The 24,511-nt window shown below is 44.9% G+C and overlaps 1 protein-coding gene across 4 annotated transcripts in view; it reads left to right on the forward strand.

The window, feature by feature from the left end:
• LOC139563596 (nesprin-1-like) overlaps positions 1-24,511 on the forward strand; it is a 160,868-nt gene that overhangs the window by 81,051 nt on the left and 55,306 nt on the right. For 3 of the 4 annotated variants that reach the window (XM_071382386.1, XM_071382387.1, XM_071382389.1), the window contains 31 exons: positions 2,894-3,030; positions 4,237-4,414; positions 4,645-4,827; positions 5,041-5,184; positions 5,714-5,869; positions 6,217-6,381; positions 6,658-6,830; positions 7,048-7,201; positions 8,400-8,543; positions 9,030-9,194; positions 9,457-9,774; positions 10,568-10,723; positions 10,877-11,047; positions 11,341-11,667; positions 11,869-12,021; positions 12,307-12,474; positions 12,646-12,825; positions 12,939-13,085; positions 13,359-13,484; positions 14,850-15,026; positions 17,152-17,417; positions 17,954-18,203; positions 18,290-18,565; positions 18,700-20,337; positions 20,568-20,741; positions 21,040-21,203; positions 21,699-21,843; positions 22,183-22,401; positions 22,764-23,038; positions 23,319-23,484; positions 23,772-23,927. In XM_071382386.1, coding sequence (XP_071238487.1) covers positions 2,894-3,030; positions 4,237-4,414; positions 4,645-4,827; positions 5,041-5,184; positions 5,714-5,869; positions 6,217-6,381; positions 6,658-6,830; positions 7,048-7,201; positions 8,400-8,543; positions 9,030-9,194; positions 9,457-9,774; positions 10,568-10,723; positions 10,877-11,047; positions 11,341-11,667; positions 11,869-12,021; positions 12,307-12,474; positions 12,646-12,825; positions 12,939-13,085; positions 13,359-13,484; positions 14,850-15,026; positions 17,152-17,417; positions 17,954-18,203; positions 18,290-18,565; positions 18,700-20,337; positions 20,568-20,741; positions 21,040-21,203; positions 21,699-21,843; positions 22,183-22,401; positions 22,764-23,038; positions 23,319-23,484; positions 23,772-23,927 — 7,251 coding nt within the window. Of the gene's footprint in view, positions 1-2,893; positions 3,031-4,236; positions 4,415-4,644; positions 4,828-5,040; positions 5,185-5,713; positions 5,870-6,216; positions 6,382-6,657; positions 6,831-7,047; positions 7,202-8,399; positions 8,544-9,029; positions 9,195-9,456; positions 9,775-10,567; positions 10,724-10,876; positions 11,048-11,340; positions 11,668-11,868; positions 12,022-12,306; positions 12,475-12,645; positions 12,826-12,938; positions 13,086-13,358; positions 13,485-14,849; positions 15,027-15,102; positions 15,115-17,151; positions 17,418-17,953; positions 18,204-18,289; positions 18,566-18,699; positions 20,338-20,567; positions 20,742-21,039; positions 21,204-21,698; positions 21,844-22,182; positions 22,402-22,763; positions 23,039-23,318; positions 23,485-23,771; positions 23,928-24,511 lie in introns of those variants that run through there. The other variant, XM_071382388.1, reaches the window with a different exon arrangement.

Genomic DNA, 24,511 nt, shown 5'->3' on the forward strand with positions numbered 1-24,511 from the left:
GCCACTCAGGAACATTCAATGTTGTATTGGTAAGCAACTCCATTGTATATTTGGCCTTGTGTTTTAGGTTATTGTCCTGCTGAAAGTTGAATTTGTCTACCGGTGTCTGTTGGAAAGCAGACAAACAGGTTTTCCTCTAGGATTTTGGTGTGCTTAGCTCTATTCCATTTTTTATCCTAAAAAAGTCCTGGCTGTTGACAAGCATACCCATAATAGGATGTAGCCACCACCATGCTTGAAAATATGAAGAGTGGTACTCAGTGATGTGTCTAGTTGGATTTGCCCCAAACATAACACTTTGTATTCAGGACATAAAGTTAATTTCTTTGCCATATCTTTTGCAGTTCTACTTTAGTGCCTTGTTGCAAACAGGATACATTTTTGTTGAATATTTTTATTCTGTACATGCTTCCTTCTTTTCATTCTATCATTTAGGTTAGTATTGTGGAGTAACTACAATGTTGTTGATCCATTCTCAGTTTTCTCCTATCACAGCCATTAAACTGTAACTTTTTTTAAGTCACCATTGGCCTCATGGTAAAATCCCTGAGTGGTTTCCTTCCTCTCCGGCAACTGTTCGTAAGGACACTTGTATCTTTGTAGTGACTGGGTGTATTGATACACTATCCAAAGTGTAATTCATAATTTCACCATGCTCAAAGGGATATTCAACGTCTGCTTTTTACATTTTTACCCATCTACCAATAGGTGCCCTTCTTTGCGAGGCATTGGAAAATCCTCCCTGGTCTTTGTGGTTGAATCTGTGTTAGAAATTCACTGCTTGACTGAGGGACCTTTACAAATTATTGTATGTATGGGGTACAAAGATGAGGTAGTCATAAAAAATAATGTTAAACACTATTATTGCCAATAGAGTGCGTCCATGCAACTAATTGTGACTCGTAAAGCACATTTTTACTCCTGAACGTATTTAGGCTTGCCATAAAAAACGTGTTGAAAACTCAAGACATTTCAGCATTTCATTTTTTATTAATTTGTAACAAATTCTAAAAACATAATTCCACTTTGACATTATGTGATATTGTGTGTAGGCCAATGACACAAAATCTCAATTTAATACATTTTAAATTCAGGCTGTAACACTACAAAATGTGGATAAAGGGTGTCAAAGGGTGTGAATACTTTCTGAAGGCACTGTGCTCATACAGTATCGTGACGGTCCAGCTCGCTAATATTCACTAGACAGCCAGGGAGAATAAAAAAATCAAAAAACAAATATAGTATAACTAATTTTCAGTGCCGGCCCTCCGGACTTCGTTGAAGACCGAATGCGGCCCCTAGGGCAAAATGAATTAGACACCCCTGGTTTAAAGGTTTATTGCAGCCATTTGTTTCTCAATATCAAATCATTTATGGGTAACAATTAAGTACTGTGATTGTTTTCAATTAAAATTTAAAAAAATACATGTAAAAATTATTCTTGGCAAAGAGCAATTTCTCAAGCGAGAATTTTGATAGGACTGTCTGGGAGTGGTCTGGGTAGAGAGGGGAAAACTGAAAATGAACTGTTATTGGCAGAGAGGTTTGGAACTGTCTGTCACGTTGGTAACAATGATTTGGAAGACAGGAGCAGGAATGCGTAATAGGGTTTTTTATTCAGCCCAAATTACGGCGTGCTGTGTAAAGACACGGGGACGAAGACCAAACCAACACCTAACAAAACACAGGGTAGAAACCCAAAACAAAAGAGCGAGGAGTACCTCGAATAAATAACACACCCGCACAATGATTATCACACGGGACGAGACCCGTAATCATCTGCTACAATCCACAATGGCGCGAAAGCCAAAACCCACAGCACAGGTACTCACACGCACCAACGGACATAGTAACAATAATCGACAGGACAATGGTGAACAAAGGGCACACTTATACAATTACTAATCAATGGGAATAGGGGCCAGGTGTGTGTGATGAAAGTTCCGGAGGGACCCGTGACACTGTCTTTCTTATTCTTACACTAAAGGTGTAAGAACTAAGTCGGAGGGCCAAAACTCCATCCCACCAAAACAAGCTTTTCAAACAGCGCTTACACTAAAAGGGCATTATTGTAATTTTCACAATTTTACAGTATTATTCCAACCACATAGTGTGAAAGTTTACACTGCGTGAACAAAACATTAAGGACACCTTCCTAATATTGAGTTGCACTCCCACTTTTGCCCTCAGAAGTACTTCAATTCGTTGGGGCTTTGACTCTACAAGGTGTCGAAGGCATTCCACAGGGATGCTGGCCCATGTTGACTCCAATGCTTTCCACAGTTGCGTCAAGTTGTCTGGATGTCCTTTGGGTGGTGGACCATTCTTGATACACACGGGAAATTGTTGAAAGTGAAAAACCCAGCAGTGTTGCAGTTCTTGACACAAACTGGTGCGCCTGGTACCTACTACCATACCCCGTTCAAAGGCACTTAAATATTTTGTCTTGTCCAATCACCCTCTGGATGTCATACATACACAATCCATGTCTCAAGGTTTAAACATCCTTCTTTAATCTGTCTCCTCCCCTTCATATACACTGACAAATGGATTTAACAAGTGACATCAATAAGGGATCATAGCTTTCACCTGGACTCACCTGGCCAGTCTTTGTCATGGAAGGAACAGGTGTCCTTAATGTTTTGTACACTCAGTGTATATAAGACACTGGAAAATCACATCTTTGATTGCACTGGTCCTTTTAGTATTGCTGCAATGCCAAAACGAAATGTAACATTAAAGGAAGGCTTTGATCCGTAATACTTATGATGACTGTTGACTTTTCAAAGTGGAAGTTAGAAATTCCCCAAATCACCATATCCTCGGGGCTACATTCACAATCCTCCATTCACTCTCCTCTAAAGCATCTTCTCATTGTGTCTGTGCCACCCAGGACACTCTGGAGGGTCTAGTCAAAATGGAGCCCATGTCAGACGGTCTGAAGTTCCAGCTCAACGGTCTGTGTCGATTCTCCAAGGACCTGGGTACTCAGTCAGAGAGAGTGTCCTCCCTTATCAAGGAGTACAACAGGTAAGTCATTCAGCAGCATGATGGATGGGGTCTTACTATACCTGACATTCAAATAATTTGTTTAAATAGTTTTTGGAGTGTGTATAACATACTGTTCTGTTGCAAAGCCATTACATACACTATGGGCCCGATTCCAAGTTGAGATAAGTAAATCATTTACTTGTTTACTGATGTCAATGAGAGCCTAAATGTAAGTTAAGTACGCAGAATCAGATCTCAAGTCAGAATACCGCCCTGTAGGCGCTGTATACAAGTCAGAATACCGCCCTCTAGGCGCTGTATACAAGTCAGAATACCGCCCTGTAGGCGCTGTATACAAGTCAGAATACCGCCCTGTAGGCGCTGTATACAAGTCAGAATACCGCCCTGTAGGTGCTGTATACAAGTCAGAATACCGCCCTGTAGGCGCTGTATACAAGTCAGAATACCGCCCTGTAGGCGCTGTATACAAGTCAGAATACCGCCCTGTAGGCGCTGTATACAAGTCAGAATACCGCCCTGTAGGCGCTGTATACAAGTCAGAATACCACCCTGTAGGCGCTGTATACAAGTCAGAATACCGCCCTGTAGGCGCTGTATACAAGTCAGAATACCGCCCTGTAGGCGCTGTATACAAGTCAGAATACCACCCTGTAGGTGCTGTATACAAGTCAGAATACCGCCCTGTAGGTGCTGTATACAAGTCAGAATACCGCCCTGTAGGCGCTGTATACAAGTCAGAATACCGCCCTGTAGGCGCTGTATACAAGTCAGAATACCGCCCTGTAGGTGCTGTATACAAGTCAGAATACCGCCCTGTAGGCGCTGTATACAAGTCAGAATACCGCCCTGTAGGCGCTGTATACAAGTCAGAATACCGCCCTGTAGGCGCTGTATACAAGTCAGAATACCGCCCTGTAGGCGCTGTATACAAGTCAGAATACCGCCCTGTAGGCGCTGTATACAAGTCAGAATACCGCACTGTAGGCCACTGTATACAAGTCAGAATACCGCCCTGTAGGCGCTGTATACAAGTCAGAATACCGCCCTGTAGGCGCTGTATACAAGTCAGAATACCGCCCTGTAGATGCTGTATACAAGTCAGAATACCGCCCTGTAGGCGCTGTATACAAGTCAGAATACCACCCTGTATGTGCTGTATACAAGTCAGAATACCGCCCTGTAGGTGCTGTATACAATTATCTGTTCCTCTCTTCTCCCTCCTAGGCTGAGCCTGCAGGCCTCCAGAGAATGCCAAAACAAAGAGAAGCTTCTGGAGCAGCAGTTCCGTGCCGCTTTCCGAGAGTTCCAGCAGTGGCTGGTCAATGCCAAAATCAACACAGCCAAGTGCTTTGATGTGCCTCAGAACCTCAGCGAGGCCTCCTCCAGCCTGGAGAAGATACAGGTACGTTAAGGCCCAGTTTCCCTGGACACAAATCAAGCCTAGTCCATCAGGTGCAATGGATGACTTCCATGAGTTCTTCAATGGAAATTCTCTATTAAAGCGCTTCTAATCTGTCCAGGAAACCTTTTGTCCTTAAGCACATTTGGCCTTGCAAGCACATTTGATTGAATTGGACATTCTTTTTTAAAGAATGCATCTTATCTCTTGGCCATTCTGTCTCCACTCCCAAGGAGTTCCTGAGTGACAGGGAGCAGGGCCACTCCAAACTAAATGCTGTGGTGCTCAGTGGTGAGCTGGTGGTCAGTATCGCTGCCAAGGACAGAGTAGACGCTGTCCAGGCCAAAATGAGCAGTGCCAGAGAAGACTGGAAGACTCTGATGTCCAACTTGCACCAGAGGGAGACTGCCCTACAGGTAGTCAATTGATGTACAGTACAGCATGTGAATCCTTTAAGGGGTGAGAATATGTCATCTATTCAGTTTGTATAAAATAAAATAAAAATTCACACTCATTGTACTTTACTGTGTCTCGAGAGGAAGCATTTAGCAATTTTAGCAATTTGTGTGATGCTGAAACCTGTTTTGAATTGTGTATCAGAAGGTGCGTGTGTTTCACTCCTATTTCAGAACCTCCAGTCTCAGATGAAGGACTTTGAGGCGAGTGTGGAGCCTCTTCAGGAGTGGCTGAACGGGACAGAGGTTGCTGTACAGGAGAGCAGCACACGACTCCACGACCTCACTGCCAAAAAGCAGGAGTTGCACAAGCTGCAGGTATACATGGCTCTCAGCCTGTCAAATCACGAAGCGCTATCCTCATAACTGTCCCATCATCCCACCAATCACCATGCCCTGCCAGGCACCAGCACGGCCGTTATAGAAGCTCACCATTTCAGCTCAGTCACTGTGAATCAAGGATGGAGTTCCGCATCGCACTGTCAAAGCTTAACATAACTGCTCACTGCTCATTTCTGCCCTGCTATCTACCCGATCTATTTTCAAATGCTTCTGCTGTATGTGTGTTCAATGCGGCCTAAATAATAACTATTTAAAGAGTTGACACTTAACAGCCCTGTTCAATGTTTTCAAATGCTTCAAACATCTTTGTCTGTTGTGTTCGTTAACTTTCTTTCGATTGCCATGTCATGACAGTATTTCATGTTCATAACATTGACCCAGTCTGCTTTTTCTTCCATGTCATTACAACCCTGGTCTGTAAGTGTCTATGTTAACTTGGCTAACTGTCTCTGTGTGTTGGCTTGCATGCCTCTGTCTCTGTGATAACCTGCTTGTGCCCTTGCAGTCTGTGCTCGAGGAGTTAGCCTCTCAAGAGGTTCAGCTGATAAGGCTCAGAGAGAAGGCCCAGCTTCTGTGGGATGGACACGCGGCCAGAAAGGGCTTTGTGCACCGTGTCTCGCAGCTCTCCGCTCAGTACTTAGCTCTAACCAACCTGACCAAGGTAACTAACACCTGCCTGCCCGCCTGTCCCCCTGCAAGAGGAAAAAAAAAAAAGAGGGAAAAAAACTAGACTGGGTTTGAGTCACCTCTCCGGTTAAAATTATGTATATAATCAATGAATTTCCAATCTTATAGCTGAAAAATGAAATACTGTAACCAAGAATGTAAACTTACAAAATTAATGCTGCTCTTCTTTTATTCCATACTGAATTTTAGCCCTAATTTTAGCATTTGTATACACAAACCCCAAGTTCACTTTAAGTTGAATTTGTTACGAGTGTGCACATGAATGAACACAGGTTCATAGAGACTGACCTATGACATGTGCTATGCTTTGTGGTTCTACAGGAGAAGGCTTCCCGTATCGACCGTATCGTCACTGAGCACCAGCTGTTCTCCCAGGGGCTGAAAGAGCTGCAGAACTGGGTGGCCGACACCAGCCACATGCTGCAGACCTACCGCACTCCCACAGCAGACAAAAATGTCCTGGACAGCAGGATGATCAAGCTGGAGGTACAGTACAACCACCTCTGACCTACATCAAGCTAAGATAAACTTAGCTAAGCTAAACTAAACTAAGTAAAGCTAACTAAACTAAACTAAGCTAACTTTTTATTAGCTAAAATCAAATACAATCAACTAAACTAAACTCAACTCGGACTTGGATTATAGAGTAAAAGTTGTTTTAAATCTCCAGTATGTAACGGGTAGCTAAGTTAGCATTGCTACTGCCTTCCAGATGTCTGAACTCATTTTGTAGTACATGTATTGACTCTTGATGTGTCTCAGGCGTTGCTGACAGCACGTCAGGAGAAGGAGATCCAGCTGAAGATGCTGGTCACCAGGGGAGAGTCTGTCCAGAGGAACACATCAGTAGAGGGTGTACCAGTAGTCTGCAAGAACATCCAGGACCTCAAAGACTCCTGGGACACCCTGCTTTCCGCCTCCATCCAATGCAAAAGGTTTCTTGTCCTGAAAGATTAGAATGCCTTAGTAGAATACTTACTGGGTTATGATAACATCTGATCAAATTGAATATTTGTTTTTACTGTGAACATTCTAAACACAACTGCCAACTTAAGAATGTTGGTCAATGTTGAGACAGTGTACAAGTGCCTTTATTGGCGATCAGCTAACTGTGTGATATATTTATGTGTACTACACTGTATTCCCTCACAGCCAGTTGGAGGGAGCCCTCTCCCAGTGGACCAGCTACCAGGAGGACGTGTGTCAGTTTGTGGGCTGGGTGGAGCGTGTTGAGGAGAGCCTGGACCCAAGAGACAAACAATGCTCCGAGATGAGAGACAAAACTGCCAACCTTGGCAAAGCCAAGGTACCCGCGGTCATCTACACTGAGTATACCAAACATTAGCAACACCTTCCTAATATTGAGTTGCCCCCCCTGCTTTCTCTCAGAACAGTCTCAATTTGTCGGGGCATGGACTCTAGCGTTCCACAGGGATGCTGGCCCATGTTGACTCCAATGCTTCCCACAGTTGTGTCAAGTTGGCTGAATGTCCTTTGGGTGGTGAACCATTCTTGATACCCAAAGGAAAATGTTGAGTGAAAAAAAAACGCCAGCGTTGCAGTTCTTGACACAAACCGGTGCGCCTGGCACCTACTACCATACCCCGTTCAAAGGCACTTACATTTTTTGTCCTGCCCATTCACCCTCTAAATGGCACACATACACGTCTCAATTGTCTCAAGGCCTAAAAATAATTTTTTAACCTGTCTCCTCCCCTTCATCTACACTGATTGGTGGATTTAACAAGTGACATCAATTAGGGATCATAGCTTTCACCTGGTCAGTCTGTCATGGAAAGAGCAGGTGGCCTCAATGATTTGTACACTCAGTGTATACTACTTTTTTATTACTTGCAAATAATAACGGTGAAAGAGGAAATAATGTCTGGTGCCGGTGCCAATAATAATGGTGAAAGAGGACATCCTTGTCATGTGCCTCTGCCTTGTGAAACATTTTGATAAAGTGACACTAACACTGTGTCATGCCATGGTTTGTTGCAGCTTTAGACAGTGCAAATAATAACGGTGAAAGAGGACATCCTTGTCCGGTATTTCGTATTTTTTTGTATTTATTAGGATCCCCAATTAGCTGCTGCCGAGGAAGTGGCTACTCTTCCTGGGGTCCAAACAGAAAACAATACAACAAATAAAATACATAATATACATAAATATACATTGCACTACATTTAAATTACAATTTAGTCATTTAGTAGGTACTCCTATCCAGAACTAACAACAGCTAGTGCATTTATCTTAAGATAGCCAAGAGAGACAACCACATATTACAGTCGTATCCCAACCACGTATCAATACATACAGTAATACAATATATAATACAATGCAAAATACAATAGGAGGGTGCCTCTGCCTTATAAAAAGTCACCAAATGCCAATGTAATACACGTTTCGTTTTATCAAAAACTAACCTAACCCTGTGTCATGCTGTGGTTTAAATGCAGTAGAAACATTCACATTAGGCCTGATCCATGTTGTGTCTGTTTCAGCTTCTCTATGAGGAGGTTCTTAGCCACAGCAGTCTACTGGACACCATCACCGTGAAGGGAGCCAACATGACCGAACACTACGTCACCCAGCTAGAACTCCAGGACCTGCAGGAACGATACCACACCGTCAAGGACAACACCAAGGTATATACAGTACAGCAGTGAAGCATCCATCTCCTTCTCATATGTTAGTATCACTTGCCAGACTTATCAAATTAAAATCAAATCCAATTTTTTTTTCCACATGTGCCGAATACAACAGGTGTAGACCTTACCGTGAAATGTTTACTTACAAGCCCTTAACCAGCAATGCAGTTCAAGAAATAGAGTTAAGAAAATATTTACTAAATAAACTCAAGTAACACAATAAAATAACAGTAACGAGGCTATATACAGGGAGTACCGGTACTGAGTCAATGTGCGGGGGTACAGGTTAGTCGAGGTAATTTGTACATGTAGGTAGGGGTAAAGTGACTGTGCATAGATAATATGCATAGTCACTTTACCCCTACCTTATGGCATTCCTCCCGTGCACAGTGGCTGTGTGAAGACACAAGTCTCATGTTATCATTTCATATTTTTGTAGTAGTTACATGTCTATAATGCACATATTTGTTTTTGTGTTTCCAGACTGCGGTGGGGAAGGCAGAAGAGCTGGTGCAGGCCCACCAGGAGTACGAGAGAGGCCTACATGTGTTTGAGGCGTGGCTGGAGCAGGAGCAGGAGAAACTGGGCTGCTACACACAGCTAGAGGGGGATGTGGACACTCTGGAGGAGACGCTTCAGAAACTACAGGTCATAACAAGAACATACTGCTGCTTCCACATACAAGAACCAAAGAAGAGTGGCTTTTCCCATTTATCTTATGCCCTGACGTATTGAATATAATGGACCATATTCCCAAATTGTTGTCTAAACGTATGTTATTCAGCATGGGGAAAATTGCCTAGCTTTGTCTGTCGGTGCGAGATGTATAACGGCGTTGGAATGTCCAGTAATGTTTCGTAATGTTCTGTCTGAATAACAATGACAGCTGCCTCTCTGCATTCATTTCCAGGAGCTGCAGGTCCAGTGCACGGAGGGCCAGGCCCTACTCAACACCCTGCTGGACAGTAGAGACCAGGTTGTACCTTGGGGTGTCCCCCAAATCGAGGACCGGGTCCTGGAGACCTTGCAGCGGGACTGGAATCTGTACCAGGGGAAGCTGGGAGACACCAGGGCCCAGCTCAACAGTGCCCTGGCCAAGCTCCGCCAGATGGAGCAAAAGTTTCAGGGTCTGGACAGCTGGCTGAATAGCATGGAGAGCAAAGGTCAACTGAGGACTCATCGCCGGTCGGACCGTGCCACCAAGGACGCTCAACTCCAACTGATAAAGGTCAGCATCTTCTTCTACAGCGCCTGAGTTTCAGTACATGATGTCCGGTGTTTGTATGTCTCTCTGAGCTTGTCTTCCAATAGAAGGTGCTGGTGTTTCAATAAAGCCCTGTTTCAACTGACACTTAAAATTATGGAAAATTAGGAATGGAATTCTCAAAATCGAGCTGACTGGAATGGAATTCTCAAAATCAAGCTGACTGGAATGGAATTCTCAAAATCAAGCTGGGCTGAGGGCCAGCGCGGCCCTGTTTCACAACTGGTGCCTGCTCGATTAAAATTTGGGCTGGTGACGCCGTTACAATGCAACCACCAAGCTGATCACTGCTGGATGCTGACACAATGTTTAGCTAGCTCGTCTGGGCTTGTTGCTGTCCGGTTTGCTTGATTAACTTGCTAATAGCCAATGCCATGGCAAGCAAGGTAGGAATTAAGCTAGCTAGCTAGTTATGCTAACGATAACGCTAACCGTTTAACTAACTGGCTAACGTCAGCAAGCGTTAAGACATGGCTCCGAGCCTGGCTGGCACTGGCAGGAGTATGGGCTAACGTTAGTTACAGCATGGTGAGGGTGAATTAAATTATTCAACATTAGCGAAGCCAGCTGCAGTCACATTGTCTACCTACCTGACATCATTTCTATTTTCTTGAGGCAGTGGAAAACACAATTTCAGCCCGCCCACCAAGGCCAGCCCAACCTGGGTTTACTTCAAAGTGCCAATAGAAACAGGGCTTAAATTATGTTTGTCTCTCTCTCTCTCTCTCGCTCTCTCGCTCTGTATGTATGTATACAGAGTTGGCAGGAGGAGGTGCTATTGTACCAGGAGGAGGTGGAGGGTCTGAGTGTTCTAGCCCAGCAGGTCATAGATGAGACCCACATCAGCAGCCGGGTTAGCACCAGAGCTACCCAGCTCACCTCCCGCTACCACACCCTGCTACTGCACCTACTGGTACGACCTGCTCAGTTACACACATAGGCAGGAACACACAAGCATACACACACACACACACCTTGGAGCAATTTACACATCCCAGATTGCTACCACAGTGCAGAATCTCCATTTCTATATTTTTGTCCTGGGCTGTCTGTTGATGTACTGCAGGAGAGCATCAAGCAACTGCAGGTGGAGGTGTGTTGCATCGAGGAGGCCCAGAATGTGTTCAGGACCTTCTCTGATTGGCTGAGCTCGGCCCAGAACAACTTCAGCACCATGGCCATCAGCATCAGTGTAGTAGACCGTCTTACCATGGAGAGGAAGATGAAGACACTGGAGGTACAGTAACAGACTCTTCTTACAGCCGCTGCCCTGAGTCTGGCGACCGAGACTACAGTCTGAGCTTCAGCTAAATGGAAGCCATGCCTCTAGCAGCTTAGTTGGTAGGCAACAACTGGTATGTCGCAAAAGTAAGCTCTTTTGAAATACTTTTTCAGTGCGGACCTAGTGTACTTTACCATCACAGTGACACTACCAAGTCTCAAACTCTCTTTGCTTTCTTTCATCCTCTGAAAAGGTTATGGTCACAGGCGTAACTGCTTCTGTTTACACTCTGTGTGTCTTTCCTCCAGGCTCTTCAGGGTGACATGGAGCAGGGCAACCGCTTCCTGAAGACGATGCGTGAGAAGACAGAGCGGGCCGTGGCCTTCCTGGAGGAACCAGAAGCTGAGCAGCTGAGGGAGGAGGTGGATGCTCATAGATCCCAGCTAGAGGGCCTGATGGCTGGGCTACGCACGGAGCACAGCTCCCTGGAGAAATGCATCTCCCTCTCCAAAGACTTCCTGGACAAGTACAAGGCCCAGGCACAGTGGCTCGCTGAGACCAAGGCTTTGTTAAGCTCACCCATCGATCTCAAAGCTGAGCTCTACCAGAAGAAGGCTCAGTTAGCCAAATATAAGGTACATAGGCTAGCTGATGTCATGCTAATCTGCTTGGTAGCTCACATGCTGCTATGTTTACTGTTGATAACCTCAACTTCCCGATGGATATCTATCTGTCTGTCTGTCCGTCTATTTAGTTGTGCTGCGGTAGAAATAATCATTTTCAACAACAGCTGAATGATTTATTGACATTTAAAGAACATTTTCTTCCTCACGTAGACAATCCAGCAGACAGTGCAGTCCCACGAGTCAGCGGTGAGGTCAGTGGTCGAGAAAGGAGAGGTTCTGCTGGATATGGTCTGTGACCCCACCATCAGAGACAACATGAACAGGTTGCAGACTGACTACCAGGAACTCTGCACTGCAGCCAAGGTAGGTGTCCTGCATTGAAAGCTGTAATGCTGCGCTTTGGACTCAATGGGTCTACGCGCTACCGTTATACTACAGACACTTCTAGCTAGAAGAGCTAAAGGCGCCTTGAAAAAATACCATTAAACATAACCCCTAAACGTCTTTTAATTGCTACCACTTGCAGTGATCATCTACTACATTATTAGTGAGCTTCCATCATCTGTAATCATCTTACCTGATTGGTGTGGCTGTGGAGACGTCTACTGTAATTGTCTATGAGAGAAAGTGGTTTGAACTTGTTTTCAGAGCCAGGTCCAGAGTCTGGTGGAGTGGGTGAAGGAGCATGAGTGCTACAACAGTGAGCTCCAGGAGGTGGAGAAGTGGCTCCTACAGATGTCCAGTAGGCTGGTCACCTCAGACTCCATGCAGACCTGCAGTATGGAGACGGCCACACAACAACTGGCCCGCCACAAGGTGGGTGACTGACTGATGTTATGGAATGGAACCGTATGAGAATCAATCAGAATGAAATGATGTAATAATTGCCATGGAATTATGCTTCTGAAGTTCAAAACCAACAATCTAAAATGCAATTGTTGTCTACAACTTTTTCTAATCTTAACTCTTGTCTGTCACATTTCTCAGGCAATCATGGAGGAAATAACTAGTTTTGAGGAGCGCCTGACCAGTCTGAAGGAGAAAGGAGATGACTTGGTGTCCAGCTGTACAACGGACCAGATGCAGGCTAAGACCAGCCAGCAGGTCAAGGCTCACCATCAGGGCACCAGAGACAGCTACTCAGCCATCTGCAGCAGCGCACAGTGTGTGAGTACTATAGTAACACGCTACGCTGCTCTGTTCTACTCTCTTACTGTTTCCATCTCTCTCTAACCTGCCCCATCTTCTCACTTGTCTTGGTGTGTCTGTGTCTTCATCAGGTTCACCAGAGTCTGGACAGAGAACTGCAGAAGCATGTCAGTCACCAGGACACTCTGCAGCAGTGCCAGACCTGGCTCTCCACCGTCAATGAGGAGCTACTGCTGCACAGTCAACCTCCCTTTGGCATGCAGGAGGCCCTCAAACAGGTGTCTGACTGACTGACTGGTTATCCCCTTGCTCTTTTATAGGCAGAGAATGAGAATCAAATGACACAGTAATGTTGTTTCCATGACAACTGGGTTATGCCTTGAAGTTCTGGAATTTCATCACCATTCTGAATTCCTTCATCAAGTCAAATAGAAAGCTCTGCTTCTGACCTCAATTGGACAACCTGGTTAATTAATATAAATAACGGAAATTAACAAATGTTTTATCAAGCTGATGACATTTGTCTGTATATTCCCCTGTTACCTGTCCAGGTGAAGCACTACAGGGCTCTACAGGAGCAGGCCAGTACGTACCTGGACCTGGTGTATTCTGTGTGTGACTTGTCTGATGATGCTGTGAGAGCCACTGCTGCGGAAGTCCAGCAGGTCAAACACACGGTGTGTGGGCTGGTCTTAATGTACATTCACTTCTGGTCATCACATTGTCCCTACAGTATTGACAACAGGGTTTTCCCCATAAGTTTCAGTTTCAAGTATTTGGCATATGTAACATGCTGACCACACCGCTCGTGTTGCGTGCGCGAGTGTTGCAAAATACATTTACACATACATGTAATTCAATCATTGCACACACACTGCTCGTGAGCGTCTGTGTGGCCAGGCGCTAAAATAGAAATTGGTTCTATTTGTGAAGCTCAATGCGCTGCAAGTCCAGTCTCTCCCATCTCCTCATTGGTTTTTAGGAGCGTATACCCACATGGGTGATTGAAAGATAAACTGAGGTCCACACTCCAGTCGGTTGTAGTAATGCACAGTAAAGTTGGTTGCCAAATGTCATATAAAGTCCAAAGAAGAAAAGGAAGCTTGAAGGAAAGAGGAGAGATGATGAGAAACGAAATCGGTTGACCGTTTTATCTGTGGATTAATTGTCGGAGTAGGGAACCGTGTGCATTTCAGGTAAAATCACAACCCAATGTTTATATCCCAGGACAAATTAGCTATCAATAGCAAGCTAGCTAGCTAAATTACCATAAATGTTTAATGCTTTTTGACCTGTCCCCAAATTAATATAATTGGTTCATATATAATTGGTTTTGTTTTGATATTTCAACCTGCGTGTCCTCATCGCTCCTGGTGTGGGTGAACAAAATCAATGCGCCGGGATGGCACACGTGGATACACGCGCGTGCCCGTTTTGGTCAGCAATAAATACACACATCTTACTCTCGCAAGTTCTCACAATAAAAAGAGCATTACATTTCACGTCATTAGAATTCAGGGCAAATATGTAGGCCTATAACAGCCTTGGTGCCAGTCTGTTACTGCTCTCTTGCCAACTCCTTATGGAATTGTCATACAAAACATGAAGTCTGACTTGACAATGACATTGGAGTAGGCAAAAACACTAACAGATCTGGGACCAGGCTAATAAGTATGCATACAACAACCAGCAAAGGAATCATAAAACTGATATACAAAAAGACCTACCACAAAACAAGCCTATATTCAATCTTAGAAAAAAGGTGGTATCTAGAATCTAAAAGGTTTCTTCGGCTGTCCCCATAGGAGAACCATTTGAATAAACCTTTTTGGTTCCAGTTGGAACCCTTTTGAGTTCCATGTAGAACCCTTGCCACAGAGGGTTCTACATGGAACCCAAAAGAGTTCTACCTGGAACCAAAAATTGTTATGCTATGGGGACAGCTGTAGAACCCTTTTGGAACCCTTTTTTCTAAGAATATGCATAGGTTGACTTCCTTGTTGTTCTGCACTCAGCTGTGTACTTCATGTTGTACTGTACAGATGGAGGAGAGGATGTTGAGCTCCCAGGAGCTATGTGAGGGCTGGAGGGAGATAAAGGAGCAGAAGCAGGAGCTATCTGATCAGTTCCAGGATATGGAGCAGCAGCTTCTCAGTCTCTCCAGAAGACCAGCCGAGCTCGAGACCAAGATCGCCCTCAACATGCTCACCCAGGCCAAGGTAGGAAGCAGGGTTAATCACACAGCATGCTCACCCAGGCCAAGGTAGGAAGCAGGGTCAATCCCACAACATGCTCACCCAGGCCAAGGTAGAGAACTAATGACAGACCTAAGTGGTTGAAACATTGTCACCAATTAACCACATAAAATCAAATTGTATTTGTCATATGCAAATACAACTGGTGAAGACCTTACAGTGAAATGCTTACTTACAAGCCCTTAACCAACAATGCAGTTTTAAGAAAGTATGTACTAAAATAAACTGAAGTAAAAAATAAATAAATACAAATAAAAATAAGAACATTTGAAAAATAACTAATAATTAAACAGCAACAATAAAATAACAGGGAACATAGACTGCAGTGTGCAGAGTAAAACATATGCAGTACCAGTCAATAGTTTGGACACCTACTCATTCAAGGGTTTTTCTTAATTTTTATTATTTTCTACATTGTAGAATAATAGTGAAGACATCAAAACTACGAAATAACATATATGGAATCATGTAGTAACCAAAAAAGTGTTAAACCAATCAAAATATATTTTATATTTGAGATTCTTCAAAGTAGCCACCCTTTGCCTTGATGACAGCTTTGCACACTCTTGGCATTCTCTCAACCAGCTTCACCTGGAATGCTTTTCCAACAGTCTTGAAGGAGTTCCCACATCACTTGTTGGCTGCTTTACCTTCACTCTGCGGTCCAACTCATCCCAAACCATCTCAATTGGGTTGAGGTCGGGTGATTGTGGAAGCCAGGTCATCTGATGCAGCACTCCATCACTATCCTTATTGGTAAAATAGCCCTTACACAGCCTGGAGGTATGTTGGGTCATTGTCCTGTTGAAAAACAAATGATAGTCCCACTAAGCGCAAACCAGATGTGATGGCGTATCGCTACAGAATGCTGTGGTAGCCATGCTGGTTAAGTGTGGCTTGATTTATAAAAAAGCAGCAAAGCACCATCACACCTCCTCCTCCATGCTTCGTGGTGGGAACTACACATGCAGAGGTCATCAGTTCACCTACTCTGCGTCTCACAAAGACACAACAGTTGGAACCAAAAATCGCAATGTGGACTCATCAGACCAAAGGACAGATTTCCACCGGTCTAATGTCCATTGCTCGTGTTTCTTGGCCCAAGCAAGTCTCTTCTTATTATTGGTGTCCTTTAGTAGTGGTTTCTTTGCAGCAATTTGACCATGAAGGCCTGATTCACGCAGTCTCCTCTGAACAGCTGATGTTGAGATGTGTCTGTTACTTGAACTCTGTGAAGCATTTATTTGGGCTGCAATTTCTGAGGCTGATAACTCTAATGAACTTATCCTCTGCAGCAGAGGTAACTCTGGGCCTTATTTTCCTGTGGCGGTGCTCATGAGAGCCAGTTTCATCATGGAGCTTGATGGTTTTTGCGACTGCACTTGAAGAAACGTTCAAAGTTCCTGAAATGTTACGCATTGACTGACCTTCATGTCTTAAAATAATGATGGACTGTCATTTCTCTTTGCTTATTTGAGCTGTTCTTGCCGTAATATGGGCTTGGTCTTTTGCCAAATAGGAATATCTTCTGTATAGCACCCCTACCTTGTCACAACACGACTGATTAGCTCAAACGCATTAAGAAGGAAAGAAATTCCACAAATTAACTTTTAACAAGGCACACCTGTTATTTGAAATGCATTCCAGGTGACTACCTCATGAAGCTGGTTGAGAGAATGCCAAGAGTGTGCAAAGCTGTCATCAAGGCAAAGGGTGGCTATTTGAAGAATCTGTTTAATACTTTTTTGGTTACTACATGATTCCATATGTTATTTCATAGTTTTGATGTCTTCACTATTATTCTACAATGTAGAAAATATAAAAGTTTTAAATACAAACTTGAATGAGTAGGTGTGTCCAAACTTTTGACTGGTACTGTATATTTTTAGGGAGCACTGTCGCACTTCCATCTTCACTGGATCCCTAAGAAGACTTAAGTTTGATCTCTCCACATTGAATCTAGATTCAAGAAGTGTGTAACAGTCAATATCAGTTTCACCGATTAGCAGTTTGCTCATATACAAACCACTAGCACAGCAGGAGATCAAACATGCACATTGCTCAAATCCAATTCATCTCTCTCCAACAGGAGTTTAGCCAACAGCTGCAGAGTAAACAAGCCACCCTATCCAGGATGACAGAGAGTGTGAGTCGTCTGACTGCGGGCCAGGACAGCCCGGAACATGGGGAGATAGGGCGTCTGAGCCATGCCTGGCTGGGATTGTTTCACCAAGCTAACAGGCTGCAGGGCCAGAGACAGGAGGACCTGCAGAGGATCCAGGAGTACCACAACTGCATCACAGCCATGGAGGCACTGTTTGAGCAAGTGTCCAAGGAGTGGGATAACCTGGCCAGGTGGGGTCACCTATCTATCTGAAACCTATCACTGAGTTACTATAGAATGAGATCTATTGCACTAACTTTGCTCTGATTCCACCCACAATAATATCACAATGCACAATTAAAGTTCATACGTACATAATGTTTTGACAACATCACAAAAAAGCAAAAAGGTAGAATTTCTTTGGTTCTGTTTGGCTGACTCCAGCAGGTCTTGTTGCTATTTGCTAGTGAATGAGCAGTCCCTTTCATTGCAAAATTCTATTGATGTGGGACCAGCCTCCAGAGCACTCTGTTTATGTAAATAGAAGATTGACTCTGTGTGGGATCAATAGCTAAATAGTCATAGTTGCCATGACAGTGGTAACATGACTTAAGAGTTTGAGAGCTGTACCAACATTCTAAAAACCATGACAATGTCTCTCAAACATTCCCTTTCAGCAGTAGACCTGAACTTCTTCTAATCACTCTATTTTCATTAGAATATGTCTTAACTTTGAAAAAGAGTCATTATAATATCCAGTAATTTTATATTTTCATATCCTCCCTAGGACTGATGCTGAAAGTTCATCTGAGCACTTGGAGGCGCTGAAGAAACTCGCCGTAGCTACCGAAGACCAGAAGGGAACTCTGGAGGACCTGAAGGACCAGAGGCAGAAAGTCACCCACCACCTGAACCTGGATGACAAGGAGCTGGTGAAGGAACAGATCAGCCATTTTGAGCAGCGCTGGGTTCAGCTGCAGAGCCTCATCAACAGGAAGATACAGGACTCGGTGCTGACCCTGGAGGACATGGCCAAGGTGTGTGTGTGTTGTAAAAGGCAGAATACACATTTCAGTTCTAATCAATGGACAATAAAGTATCTATTTTACTCTATTCTATTCAGGTGGAGGCCCGTCTAAGGGAGGCCAGGGAGTGGGCCGAAGAGCAGCAGCCAGGCCTTTCTGAAGCCATGAAGATGAGTCCTCCTCCAGAGCTGGCCCAAAGTTTCCTATTCGACCACCTCAGCATTTGCAGCGAACTGGAGGCCAAGCAGCTGCTTCTGGCCCAGGCCATGAGTGATGCTGACCGTGTCCTGGCTCACCTGGGGCTCAACGAGTGCCAGCGCCTGCAGCAGCTCATCTCAGACACTCAGGCCGAGGTGGAGTCACTCAGCGTGAAGGTGGGAGAAGGTTTTATAAAAGGCCATTTGGGTTCCTCACCTCTCCTGCACATGCATGTATACCTTATGTTTACACTGTAACTCATGTTACAAAAATATATATATATTGTATTTTTTGTGCAAATTAAATAAAGGTGGCTCAACGCAGGAAGCACCTCAGCAAGGCCTTCACTGAGAGGACCCAGTTCTTGCAGGCTGTCAACCAGTCCATCACCTGGGTCCAGCAGAATGAGAAGAAGGCCCAGGCGGAGGAGTACATTGCACTGCTACCTGACGACCTGGCCAAGCAGGTTAAAGCCTGCAGGAACATCCAGAGCAGCCTGAAGGCCTACCAGAGCGAGCTGACCTCCCTGTGGTCTCAGGGCAGAGACCTGATGAAGGACGCCACGCAGGACGAGAAGGTGGAGATGCTCACCAAGCTGCAGGAGCTGCAGAACATCTTTGAAAAAGCCCTGCAGAAATGTGTCCAGAGGCTCCAAGAACTGGACAAGGTGCTTGTCTCCAGGAAGTACTTCAAGGCAGACCTGGAGAAGACGTGTCAGTGGCTGAAACAAGCAGACATAGTGACCTTCCCTGAGATCAACCTCATGAATGGCGACTTGGAGCTGAACGTGCAGCTGTTGAAGTACCGGCAGATAGTAGAGCAGGCGATGGAATATGAAAACCTCTTACTGATCGTCCAGAGAACTGGTCAGGAGATCCTCCCCACTCTGAATGAAGTGGACCACTGTTACTTGGATGAGAAACTCAATGCCCTGCCACAGAAATACAACAGCATACTGGCTCTGGCCAAAGAGAAACAGGAGAAGATCGAGCAGGCCATCCTAGCCAGAAAGGAGTACGCCTCCTTCATAGACGTGACTCATAAAGCATTGAAAGAGCTTGAGGAGCAGTTCCATAACTTAGGGATGCAGCCTGTTGGTCTGCAGACAGAGGAGGTTGTGAATTTACTGAGCGACTACAAAGCTCTTCAGGTAGATCTGGGCAACCTTGGTCTGGCTGTCAGCGAACTGAACCAGAAGAAAGAAGGCTTCCGCAGCACCGGTCAACCCTGGAGACCTGAAGAGTTGACCCAGCTGGTGAGCCTTTACAATGGGCTCAAGAGGCTCATCGAACAGCGGGTGGAGCATCTCAACGACACACTGGGGTCCTTCGAGGACCACAAGGCCATGGCCATGCAGGTGGACTCTGAGCTAAAGGCTACCAAAGAAGAGCTAGTCAAGGTCAACGCAGAGACCGAGTCGGCGGAGGAGAGGCTGAAGAATTACCATGCCCTGGCCGGGAGTCTTCAGAGCGCCAGCTCTCACCTTTCCAGACTCATGGAGCAGATGGATAACTTGGCTCCTCAGCTGGACAAGGCTGCCCATGAGGCTTCCAGGGAACAGGTGGTCCTTTGGCAGGAGGAGCTGCAGTCCCTACAGTCTGCCGTGGGGGAGCTGATAGTGGAGTGTGAGAATAGGTTTGTCCAGAGTAAAGACTTTGAGACGGAGGTGAAGAGAACGCTGGACTGGCTGCAGCATATCAGGGATGAGCTGGGCTGTGCTGTGGTAGTGGTGGACGTGAGGGTAGAAAAGGTCCAGGAAGAGATCAGGAAACAGCAGATAATGCAGGATGAGGTTCAGTCCAGGCTGAGGATCGTGGCGGCCCTGAGCAGTAGGGAGAAACAGAAGTACACCAGCGCCAACGAACTGGTCCCAGCCCACGTTGACCTGAGCCTGGAGGAGATGGCCAATCTACAGGCTGATGTACAGCAAGCAATGAGTTTCAAACAGGTAAGAAAATATCATACTGTCTCAATATATATTACAATTTAAGGGAGTTGGGGTTTTTCCGGGGTTTTCAGAAATCCCGGTTGGAGAATTCCATCTGAGAACTTTGGGAAAGTTTATGGAATTTTCCAAACCTGTAATAATGGCAGTAACATAACCTATTGGTTGACATTCTGTATTGGTGTTGTTGGCTTCACATATTCACCCTCTCGATTCCCATGTCTGTTCTCCAGATCACCCTGGAGCAGGCCTTGGCGTTGTGTCAGAAGTACCACTTCCGGATGCAGTCTGCGTGTGAGTGGCTGGAGGACGCTGTGGCCTTCCTACAGCTGGCCAGTCTGGGGGTGGACGTAGAGAACTACGAAGAGTGTCTCCGCCAGCAGGAGGACATCCTGGCCTCAGAGCAGGTGGCTGCTCTATTAAAGACACAATGCTATAAGAAAATTAAAACAAAGCTTCAATTAATTGCATCTTATGAATGTTGGCCTTTTTGCCTTTGTTTGATGTGATGGGTTCCCTGTTGCAAGCTAGCCTGGTCCCTGATCTGTTGGTGCTCTTGCCAGATACATTTCAGTATGACAATGAGTGACAGGAAGTTGGCATGATAGCACAGACTAGCACTCAGGCTAGCTTCAAGCACTCGTTCATTTATTTACGCAACAGGATAAGAGTTAAAGTTGTTCTCTCCCTTTTTCCTGGGAGCAGAAGTTCCTAGACCACCTGCAGGAGTTGGAGGCTCTGCCCCCCCAGCTGGAGAACCTGGTTAACCCCACAGCCAAGGAACAGCTCAGACTGAATGTGGAGTCTGCTCAGCAGAGAGGAGTGGAGGTCCGAGATCAGCTGCAGAATCACCAGGACGTCCTGATCAGGTACAGAATTAGAAGAAAAGATTGTAACCAAAACATTGACAATAAGGGTTTAAAAGTTTTGAATATAGAGAGAGAGAGAGACGTTGGTGCAGAGATGGGTAACTCAAGACCGAGAGTGATTGGATTGTCTTAATGTGATCGTCATCATTATGACATACTCAATTGAAACTTAGACATTATATACCCTCCAACACATGTCCCCCCTCCAACACAATGTAGTGTATCATACAGATGTTGGATCTTACTTTGGCCAGTATTGTTGCAGCAAAAATAAAACTGCAGCAACATGATTTGCAGCAACATCGCAGGATTTAAATCATGAAGCTCATCTGCATATCCTGTGGTGCATGAATATTATCAGCAACAAAAGGGTGATCAAGTTAAGATCCTATATCTGTATGTTCTATCTTCTGTAAATACTTGGCTGCACCATGAAATGTCCTATTGGGACAATAACTGAATTTAATTGAACTGAATTAAATTGACTGTCCCTAGCTGTGTGGCCAAGTGGAAGTCTTACCAGGAGGCGAGGCAGACGGTGATTGAACTGATGAACGAGGCAGAGCAGAAGCTTACTGAGTTTTCCACCGCAAAGGCTGCCACCTTTCTGGAGGCCGAGGAGAAACTCAGGAGTCACAGGGTAAAAGAGGACCATGGGAAAATAAAGAGTGTCTTCTATTTTGACTTGTACATTCTTGGTTACTTTGCTAATGACGGAGTAATCAGATCAATAATCTTTAGTCATCAAAGCACAAAGTTAACATTAGTAAACATTTTCCAGAGAGAACTTGGTGTTAAGAACTTACCCTCTGGGCACACACTGGTTGAATCAACGTTGTTGTTTCCCAGTCTCAATGAACCTACGTTGAACCAACATGGAATAGACGTTGAATTGACATCTGTGCCCAGTGGGTAATATGTGGATTTACAATGACTCCTCCATTGTGTGTATATTCCCTCCTTCCTTCCTCCCTGCCAGTCCCTGGTGTCGATGGTGAATGGGTTCCAGGAGAAGCTGACCGGGCTGGAGGAGCAGGCATCACAACTGGAACTGGTGGGGAGTGAGGCCAGCAAGGCCACCATCAGCCGCTCCATGACCACGGTGTGGCAGCGCTGGACCCGGCTTCGCAGCGTGGCACGAGGGCAGGAGAGGGTACTGGAGGACACGGCCCAGGAGTGGAGGACCTTCAGAGAGAAGGTACTGCAACGCTAAACATTAAACATGACTAGATGAGTTGTGAGTACAAAGCAAAACAACGCCAAGCGTTTCTTATTCAAATAGTACAATTTCACTCTGTAGCCTAAACAAATAAACTGTAGAGAAGACAATAGTATGAACTAAACAGTATACTAATAGCATATACTGTATTGTGTATCTGTTCCCCATATATCCTGACATTATAGATCCTAGCCTGATCCATATGTTAGTGCTTACAGCTTATGTTTGGCATAACAACTACCATAGATGTTTGCAGCAGTATATAAGCACAAACACATCTGGAACGAGGCTAAATAGGTACAGCACAGTATTTTACATGTGCCTGTCTTCGTTCATTTCAGATGGTGAAGCTGAGGAGCATGGTGGAGGATCTACAGAGCTGTGTGATAGACTGTGTTGTGGAGAAGGCCTCCAAGGCTACTCTACAGTCTGTGTTGGACCAGCATGAGCTGCTAATCCAGGATGTAGAGAGAGAGCTGTCCTCCCTCACCCTGCTGCGTCAGTATGCCCTCAGCCTGCTCCATGATGTGGAGGTCCCTTCACCATCACCCACCTCTGGACAGGACGAACTACCCAGTCTCAAGGAGATCAGAGCAGTACATGACCACCTGGAAAGGTATTGAAACGATCAATATTGTTTTTTTCTTTACATGGATCAGTTGGTCACTCACAAATTAGATTAGCCTTCAAATGTCAGTTCTAGACGTTGCTTTCGTGGCTAGAATATGATCTGTTGGTTATAATTGTAAACAACTCAATAGGCCTATCAGAAGGACCTGAATGCTTAGTATTACTTACTTAATCCTCTTCATTCCGAGAGGAACATAGGGCTAAAGTTTCCATCGCCTTCACTCTTGAAAACAGATAATAGTGGTTTTATTTCTCTCCTCCACCAGTCTGCTGCAGCAGGCGCAGACCAAGCGTACCCAGGCTGGGGTGGAGCTGAGGGACAGAGAGGAGGTAGAGAAGAATCTGAGTGTGGTCAAAGCCTGGATCCAGGAGACCAGGGAGATGCTCCTCAACCCCACCTCAGATATAGATGCTCTGCTGCAGGAGCTGGAGGTAAGCAGCTGGCAACCCCTATGGAACTAAAGACAGAGTTAACACCATCTAACACATCATTGTATTGACTACACATGACTCTGTCACAAAAATAACTAGTTCATTGCCAAAATTCCATAAGGCATTTACTCAACTGTTGTTTCCAGCAGTATTGTATGCTATGGTGTAGTCTCAGGCTGGGATCGATGCTAGCTGTGGTGTGAATTAAAGAATTGTTATGTGAGTTGCTTGTTTTCGAGTATTGGCACATGTGGACATGACCATGTTTCTCCTATGCTATTGTACAGGTGGTTCACGGTGATGTGATTGGCTACCGTCAGCATGTGGATAAGATAGCAGAGCAACAGCAGAGCAAGTATCTGGACCTGTACACCATCCTGCCCTCAGAGATCTCCATGCAGCTGGCTGAGGTGTCCCTAGCACTGGGGGCCATCCAGGACCAGGTAGTGTACTGGAGGGCATGGATGGACATCCATACCCCCCCCCCCCCCACACACACACACACGTACATACACATTTTGCCATGGGGCCGGGCGAAGATTTTGGAGTTTTATAACTAATTTCCTGCAATTCTCCACATTTTGCCAGATGGTGTTTGCAGTTTTTAATATGATAACTGATGATCAATTGGCCCCACCCCAGTCGGTAATTCAACCATTCTCACTACAAGTTTAGATACCTGGCCGCTAGACTAACTTACCAATCCCCCAAAAATGTATGACATGGGCTAATTGAGTTTATTTTTATTTACCTTTATTTAACTAGGCAAGTCAGTTAAGAACAAATTCTTATTTTCATTGATGGCGTAGGAACAGTGGGTTAACTGCCTTGTTCAGGGGCAGAAAGACGGATTATTATTATTATATATATATATTTTTACCTTGTCAGCTCAGGGATTCAATCTCGCAACCTTTCGGTTACAAGTCCAAAACTCTAACCACTAGGCTACCTGCTGATGCACGACCAAATTTCGAAATTGCACTACATCAACTATCTTTTACTGATGTACATTATAACAGGGTTGATT

Source organism: Salvelinus alpinus, chromosome 34 (assembly GCF_045679555.1).
Source record: "Salvelinus alpinus chromosome 34, SLU_Salpinus.1, whole genome shotgun sequence".
Lineage (NCBI taxonomy): Eukaryota > Metazoa > Chordata > Actinopteri > Salmoniformes > Salmonidae > Salvelinus > Salvelinus alpinus.